Source organism: Nothobranchius furzeri, chromosome 14 (assembly GCF_043380555.1).
Source record: "Nothobranchius furzeri strain GRZ-AD chromosome 14, NfurGRZ-RIMD1, whole genome shotgun sequence".
Lineage (NCBI taxonomy): Eukaryota > Metazoa > Chordata > Actinopteri > Cyprinodontiformes > Nothobranchiidae > Nothobranchius > Nothobranchius furzeri.
The window spans coordinates 17,668,347-17,676,932 of NC_091754.1; the positions used below are offsets into that span (position 1 = coordinate 17,668,347).

The following is an 8,586-nucleotide window of genomic DNA, read 5'->3' on the forward strand; positions in this document are numbered from 1 at the left end:
ATTATGGCGGCCATTTTTAAAAAAGACGTTAAAACGTTTCCTGCGTTCACCTCAGCTGGGGAACGCTATGAAGAACTCGCTGCCAGAAAGCGCTCCCGATGAGCCGAGAGGGCGCAAGGTGCTTCAGGTGGAGGTGACACCCACCATCAGTCGTATCTCCATCTCAGCAATCACCACCGCCTCCATCCGACGCCACCGCTGGAAGAGAGAGGGTAAGGAAACAAAGCCCCATTAATGGAGCAGGAGGTCTTTACCAGACTTTGTTTTTGAAAGAATAATTCTGAATCATGAGGAGACGCTCTGTACGTAAAGGGTGAGCTGGAACCTCACAGTTTGTTGCTTTTTCTTGAACCACGAAAGGCTGCAAGATGCAACCGTTGGGTGAGAAATGACTTGTGTGGTGTCTGTTCGAAGCAGCTAGAAGGAAACTCGTTTCTCTTCTTTCTAAATGTGACAGTGTGAGCGTCCTGTCACTGTGTCCCGATAGATCATGCGCCCTGGCTACTTGGCCAAAGGGATGTCCCTTTGGCTGACTGGTTAGAGCGTATGACTCTCACCCGGGAGTCTGGGGATCGAATCCCTCCTGGGCCCTCGTTTATTCACCTAGCCACATTTGGCGTTGTTGGCAGGATCCATGTAGTACTGTCAAGTAGGTCCATGGATGTGAAGTTTGTGGCAGCCTGCGCGGGAGCACGAGGACGTGCTTGTGGAAAGAGGGGGGAAGATGTGACAGTGTGAGCGTCCTGTCACAGTGTCCCGATTGATCATGCGCCCTGGCTACTTGGCCAAAGGGATGTCCCTTAAGCGTGGTTTATGCTTGACGCATTCACTTTCCGCGCGGTGATGCGGCTCGCGGATGGAACGCACTTCACAACTCGCAGCGTTTATGGTTTGTGCGGCTCGTCTCTGCGGTGAGCCAATATTCTCCCAAACTGTAGGGGGCAGCATGGAGCTCTACGACATGCATCCAACACTACACCATAGTAGAAGTAGAAATTACTGTTTACAACATGGCATTTCAGCATTTTTAACAGCGTCCTCGTCTTTTCCGACAGTGCGAGCTATTTCTCTCCAAGAATTATTAACAACATGTTGATCACGGTGATCTCTGAGAGCTGAATCATACAAATGTCTGTGTTTATGAACCTCTGCCATACTAGTTCTTGCCGGTCCGCCATGTTTTTCCGCGTCCGTCCGTCCGTGTGGTTAGAAATTTTCCGAGGTGCGCGTTGCGGAAATCTTGAGCCGTGCGGAGACGCGGTGGAGGGGCGTGGTTGTTAAAATGACGCAAAATGACGCTACTTTTCCGCGCGGAGCCGTGCGGACCTCGCGGACGCGTCAAGCATAAACCAACCTTTAGGCTGACTGGTTAGAGTGTATGACTCTCACCCGGGAGTCTGGGGATCGAATCCCTCCCGGGCCCTTGTTTATCCACCTAGCCACATAAACCAGTGACTTGATGTTTCGTGTGACTTCCTGTTTGTAACGGTGCTTGTTCCACCCACTGCTCCTTGTTTTTAATTTGCTTCTTTGTCTATGAAGCTCATCGTGTGCTTTTTTGTCACCAGTAAGTTTGAAAGCGTTTTCTTTTTTTGTTTGAGGGGGAGAATGAAGAAACAAAATGGCGCCGGTAGATGGGCAGGCGTAGTTTTCTACGCTCTCAGCCCACCTTAAGGGCCGTGCCCAGGTGGAGGCTCGCTCTAGTTGAAGCTTGCTGCTAATAAAGAAACGCATTTCCTCGTTTGTGTTGTTGACTCCCAGATTGTTTTGACCACTCAACCGATGCAGAGTTGAGCCTCACCATCAGTCCTCCTAGCCTCGCCCAGCTCCACCACCACCTCCACGACCCTCCCTGGGAACCGGCAGCTAAAGAGGATAGAAGGCGGCATCACAGCTTCCACAGCAGCAGCGGCAGCATCATTCCCCCCATCACACTTGAGGGTAGGGGATAGGGGCAGCCACTCTTAAGAGAGAGGGTCTCAGGATGAGGTGACCCTGCGACCTCCATCCTCCCGACCCTCCTCCTCCTACTACCCCTGCTCAGCTTGATGCAGTTAACTCTGCCGTTCCCATCGTTCCTGCCTCCTCGCTTCCCCAGAGTAAACTAACTCATCCAGCCAATAAGACCCTCCACCAACACCCCCTCCGCTCTCCAATCATTGCTACCTTCTGCTGTTTTAATGCAGACGAGTTTCCTATTCTGGGGTTGAAGGAAGTGTTGCTAGAAGCTGTTTTGCATGCGCCCATCATCATATCGCTTTTTTCTTTATTTTTTTATCAATCCTTCAACTTCAGACTGCTCCTCTTGTCACTCACTGAGCAGATTTACTATATAATTATTCTCATTAGACTATTTTTTCCTGTTTTATTAGAGAACAAATGAGTTTTTTTAATGCTGGCACAGAGATCACAGGCTTCTTGAGCCTTCTGCCCCTCGCTGTGTCTGAAAACACCAAATGTTTGGTCTCTCAGGCCATCAGCCTCCCTCTGCTGCAGGATGAGGATGTTCATTTTGAGTTTCTCAGTTCAGCAGCTTTGCTCTTTGCAAATCTCACTGTTAGTCGTCCCGTCCCGTCCCCCCCCCCCCCCCCCTGCAGCTCAGTGAGTGGGAACGAGCCCTGCATGCACGCGACTCGGCGAGCTTCAGTGATTTTGGCTGTAACATGAAACCCCGGAAGCTTAGCATCTCCAGTGACAGGTGATCATTTTCTGATAGGAAGCAACGGCCGTTCCACTGCCAGGACCATTTTGTCTTTGTGTCAAATGTGTCTTTTTTGCATTTGTGTGTGCTTTAAAATCTTGAAACATCAAGCTGAAGGTTATGTTCAGTGTTTGTCTGAGCGCCATCGAGTTTTCTTCCAGCAAGATTGTGTTTGTGTTGGAGAGAAAACGTTTTAAAAACGCTATAAAAGTTAAATGCATCTGGCGATTTTGAAGAGTAACTGATCAACCGCTCTGCGTGTGATCACTGGTCTTTTAGAGAAAATAACTTCAATTTTCTTGGGACTGTGCATGTTTGAGCTTTTTACCTGCGTTCATTGAATTTGCATCAATTTTTTGCCATCCTTATAGGCAAGAATTATTATTTAGTTTGTTTTCACTAATGCACAGATATTTGTTTTGCCATTGAACAGATGCACCTTCAAACTCTGATTTGACGGCGAGCTGCGATATTGCTCACTTTTTTGTAGTTTTTTTATATCTGATGCAGAAATTATTAGAATAACATTAAAATGGATTTATTTGGGATTTAAAACATCTAAATTTCACATATTAGCCAGATTTTTAGGATATGTTTACATTTAGAGTGCTTCGTGTTTAATTATTGGTCAGATTAAGCACCACCAGTGCTTCCTTCTCACGATAATTATTTTTTAAATATACTTTATGTAGGTGTAAAACTGTGGCATGTTTTCCAGAATGTCCTTGAATGCACCATCAGGATTAAGTTTTACAGTGCTCCATGGTTTAATTAACACGAGTAAATGTAAACATTTAACTCCAGAAAACCGGTTAAAAGGCCAGTTAAGTTGGTGAAGTTTAGACTCTGCCTCTGGGAGTTTGCAGACGGTCCCATTAAGCCCAGTGGGCTGTCGGCTGGAACTGGGAGGCTACTGACGTAACAAGGGCTCGCCTCAGATTGGCAGGCTGGTCTCGGCTGGCCGATCCCGATGACGCCGCTCTGCGGGAGGAACGAGGAATGGGACGGGAGAGCATGTGTTATGTGCATGTCAGTTCAGACCCTTTCTTCTCGGTTCCCCATCTCCTTTTTTTTCCCCCCCCCGGTGCCATCTGTGGATCCCTGTGTCCAATTCTGCTTGTCCCAACGATGCATGACGGAGACAGAGAGGCTCTACCCTGCATCCTGTAGATCGAAAACATGCTTTTGTTTACTTTTTCTAACAAAATCTATTGTCTTTTCTTTCCCTTTCAGCTCTCATTGTGAGGCCGTGCAAAGATCAATAATCCTTTATTTATGAAACGCCTTCATGTCCATATTGTTCCTTTTATTATTAAAAACACAACACCGTTGGTCTATCACGTCTGTCTTCTCTGTTCCTGTTCAGATGCTGACGGCATGAGCGGCGGAGAAGATTCTTTTAACATCAACGACCCAGACGAGGGCTTTTCCTCGGGGGCGTCCAACAGCAGCCAGCCCAGCGGCACCAAGGGCGGCAGTGGCGTGGGGCCGAGGGGCGGCAGCCTGAACAGCAGCAGTAGCAGCATCAAGAAAGCCATCACGGCCCATCTGTCTCGTGACAAGGAGAGGGAGAAGGAAAGGGAGCGAGAGAGGGAGGCAGGGAAACAGGCGGAAATGTCGGTCGATCAGCAGGTTGCCGGGACGAAACCTCACCAGAAGCAGCAGTTGCCCCCAGTCGGCATCACCTTGGACGCTATCCACCTCAGTCCCATAAAGAAGCACCTGAGCTTCCCCGCGGGACCCCAGCTGGTGCGAACCGGCAGCGCCTCCTCCAGCAAGTCCTTCGACTGCATGAAACTGAACTCGAACGGGGGCGAGGACGATCAGGAGGAGACGGCAGGAGGCTCGGAAAGGGTGGGGCTTCTGGCGGGGGGGTCGCACCGCCTCTCCACCACGAGCCTGCAGGAGGAGCACCTGAACAGGCCCGAGGAGGCCCAAGCCCTCCTGAACACTGGAGCTCCTCTGACCAAGCAGTCCCGCTCACCCAGTTTCAACATGCAGATCATATCACAGGTCTAGTGCAGCACAGGAACACACACACACACACACACACTAAGTTCCATCTGACTTTTTGTTTGACCTATTTGTGTGTATGTGGAGTGGGACCAGATCTCTGGAGCTTTGTCTCTATTAAAACGTGACCTTCAGTCATCACTGGTGAGTTCAGCTGCATCCTCCACTCCAACCAAACTGAGCATTCCACACACAAACTCTCCTCACCCGGACAGAGTAACCGGAAAAATGAGGGGAAAAAACTCCCAAGGATCGTACAGTCGTCATAAGTCACTTATGACATTTCAGATCTATTTTTTTTAGTTCTTGACTGAATCAGTCAAAAATGAATCAGCAATAACTTGTCACTCACGTGGAGAAAGGTGGGGATTTCTCTAGTTTCCCATAGCTTCCCTCTCATTCCCGGGCTCATGTGCAATCACCCTGATTTTTGTGTTAATTTCTCCTTGGAAGCTACGTTTTAAATCGCAATGCTAAAAGAGTGATTTACTTTTTAGATTCCGGGTCAAGATCTGGTTGATTAGTAAAAACTGCTCTAGAGATTGTCTCGCCTCCAGCGTTTAAATCATTCCTGTGCAGCTACACAAGTAGACTTTTGTCTTGGGACCTGATTTTAAAGAGCAAGTCACCCCCAAATCAACTATTTTTTCCTGATAAACTATATAAATGCGTGTCTAAGCGTGCGGCAGACACGTGTAGTCAATAGTTTTGCACTTTAGTGCATTTTAGTTCAAATTAAAATTTTCTGCCTTAAACTGTCAGTGTTGTGCCGTTGTCAGGTAAAAACTCTTCACTGCATTTGAATTTAAATCTGCCACCGCTATTGGCTAAAGCCTGATTTATGCTTCTCCGTCTGCGTCAGTGCGGAGACACGCAACACCATTATCCATCCTTGCGTAGGGCTCCGGCAGGCACGCAAGTACGTACGGAGTCGAGCCCACTTTTTTAAACATCCGTCGAACGAGACGGATTACGCAAGCTTGTGATTGGTCAGGACGCCGCTGTTGTTTACAGCGCCGCCATTGCAAAGAGAGCCGAGGATAACTAGCGGCAGACACAGAGAAGCTTGGAGAATACCTCGCGAAAAAACTCTAACAATATGAACGTTTCATCCTCCCGTGACTGGAGGAGTGAAAAGATGCGCAGCAAGCGTTTTATTTGTGGACGGAAATGACAGGAAACGTGGGTTTAGAGGTGAGGAGCGCATGAAGCGGTGGGAGAATGAGAGACAAATATGTCCGTGTTAAAAGTCTCATATATACAAAAAACACAATATAAACACACTATCTTGGACCGATACATGACAGGATACCACAGAACAGCGCTACGCCCTCTGTTGTCCTGCCGGGCAATTGCTTTGCAACACTCTCCAGGAGAAGGAGAAGTATGAAAGCAAAACGCTTCCGTCAATCCGTGCGTGTCCGTCCCTTGCGGAGCTGACGGAGAAGCGTAAACCAAGCTTAAGAAGTATGCTATGATGTAAACTGGTACATTATGATGTCACAATGTCGTGAGTGTGTGTATTTGTTAGTGGCTCCACCCTCTCGGTCTGCTAGGCAACAGCATTTGTTGCATTTTTCAAACATGAAGTGGGAGTGAAGTACGCTTCTTGTAGGGGGTGACTTGCTCTTTAAATCTAAGGCTGAGTCTTGTTGATCTGCTGCCCTTTAAACTGCAGCTAAAGGCAACGACTGTATTTTGTGTTTAGTTTCAAACCGTTTAATGGATCCTTCCATGCTGTTGTCTCAGATGGTTGTTTGCTGCCCCCTGGTGGCTGGCAACATCATTTCCTGTTTTTGTTCTGATCCATAAGAGGGTTTCTTCTACCTCATCGTGTGTCTACCTGCCGCTCAGAAATGCTGAACTGAAGCATCACTGACCTGAACTCGTCCTCGCGTTTCAACACAGGTCTAGAATATTTCCCAATGATTATGTTTCTTTTTTTAATGTGATGATTTTTTAAGTGCAATTTTACTTTTGAAATCCTCACATGCATGGAGTTCTCTGCTGTGAAACGCCTGCGTCTGCACACGTTGCTTTCTAGCAAACATGCCGCTCTTGTCTGCATGTTTGGTGCCCTTTGCGAAGCTGTTTCAGTTGCATGAATCAGCCAGCAAGCCAAAACCCGAGTCTTGTCCTTGTCTTAGCCAGATGTGCCAACACACATCCTCCCTTTGAGGATTTCTCTTTTTTCTGTTCTTGATTTCTGCCCAGGTGTCTTATTTAATTAAAAGGCCTATTTTTATTCTGTGTTTGTCTGATTTTGGAGTGGAGGGGACAGAAAAAGGCCCTTAGATCCAGCTTCAACTTTTCTCATTTAAGTTTTTATTTTTCTGAATCTAGTGAGTGTGGGACTCTTGTAGCGTCACAATCGTTTTTTAGCTTCACATGTAAGTGACGTCGTTACTCCCAGACTGTGTACAGTAGATGTCAGCTGGTTAATGTACATATACTTCACTCATTCAGTCACCTGGTGCGCTTGAAGCCCTCGCAGCTGCCTTTCCCGACTCATGTCTGCTCGTGTTGTTCTTTCCGCGTTTCCTCGTCTTTCCCAGCTGGACTTTGGGGCTTTCCGAGTAAGCTGCCGCCCCGTCGCCGTGCTGTGTGACTCTCAGCGAGCCATGTTCCCATCTGCTGTATTTTTGCCATGAGTCGAGTGGCAACTCTTTTTTGCTGTATTATTTAAAAAGCTCGGTGATGTGTTTCACAACGTCCCGTAACGAGTACCGAGGTCGCCGGCAGTCTCGCCGACTCTGTGTTGACTCTGAGTAACAAATATCCCTCCGTGTGTGTTGTTGTTTGCATGTGATCAGGATGGAGAATGAACGCCAGCCTGGGATTGTTTGATGAAGATCTGATCAGTCATTCACAACGACAGAATAAGCTTCAATAAGTCCACCTTGTTTTCTTTATTTGTTGTGAACATGACTTTTTAAAGACGCGGACAGTCGCCGCGGCTGGTGAGCTCGGTTCATTTTCCACCCTGCATGTGAAAATGTTGTTTTCATGCGGTTTTATGCACTTTAATCCATCCACCTCTCTGGAGATAGTTATTGAAATGACATACGTAGATGTGTGTACACTCAGTGCAGGGTTTTAGTCTCTTGAAAGTAGTACTTCTATGGGATGTCACATCCAACACAAGGCTATTTTTGTTCAAGTCTAAGAGTACAGCTATTCTAATTTTTTTCTTTCAAAACCAAAAAAATAAAAAAATAAGTTATGGATTCTGGAAGGTCTCAGGAGTTTCTCAAAAAGCCACAATTAAAGAAATAAATATATATGAAGCAGCACCAAAATTTTAGTTCTCAATTGATTCTATGCAATGTTTTGCTCCCCTTCTGGTTTACTTTTGCTGTACGGGTTGTCCCAGTCGGGTGGGAGGAGCTACAGATTAGCTATTGGAGTCCCCCGGTTCTGTTTAAACGCCCGGCCGTTGTGCTGCAGAGCAAAGATCAGCTGATGGGGGGTGAAATACGTTTTGGTGCATGGTGAGCCCTCCGGTCCGTTTGCTGCTCTGTGGGTGTATAAAAAAATAAAATGTCTAATCTAGATGCTTCAAGGGAAGCTGCTGGATAACACTGTACTAATTATGTATAAATGGAGAAAAAGACTTATTTTAAATCTTGTAAATAAAAAATGTATAAAGGTTAAAGCAAGAAAAATGTAAGTCTGAGATGTAGAGATGAATCTGTATATTGTTGAATAAATATTGTGGCGTAAATGATCCTTGTGTTTGTTTTTGCGTGGGATTTCATTTTCATAATTCGTCTTACGCAGTTTTTAAAGTTAAAGTTAAAGTCCCAGTAGTTGTCACACACACAGGTGTGTGTGCGAAATTTGTTCTCCGTATTTGACCCATCCCCTGGAGG

At 46.6% G+C, this 8,586-nt stretch overlaps 1 protein-coding gene across 3 annotated transcripts in view; it reads left to right on the forward strand.

The window, feature by feature from the left end:
- Positions 1–8,441, forward strand: part of LOC107390130 (hyccin 2) — a 38,118-nt gene extending 29,677 nt beyond the window's left edge. For 2 of the 3 annotated variants that reach the window (XM_015966678.3, XM_015966680.3), the window contains exons 11-13: positions 56–212; positions 1,762–1,941; positions 4,068–8,441. In XM_015966678.3, coding sequence (XP_015822164.1) covers positions 56–212; positions 1,762–1,941; positions 4,068–4,720 — 990 coding nt within the window. In that variant the 3' untranslated portion in view covers positions 4,721–8,441. The remainder of the gene's footprint in view (positions 1–55; positions 213–1,761; positions 1,942–4,067) is intronic. The other variant, XM_015966681.3, reaches the window with a different exon arrangement.
- Positions 8,442–8,586: the final 145 nt, after the last annotated feature.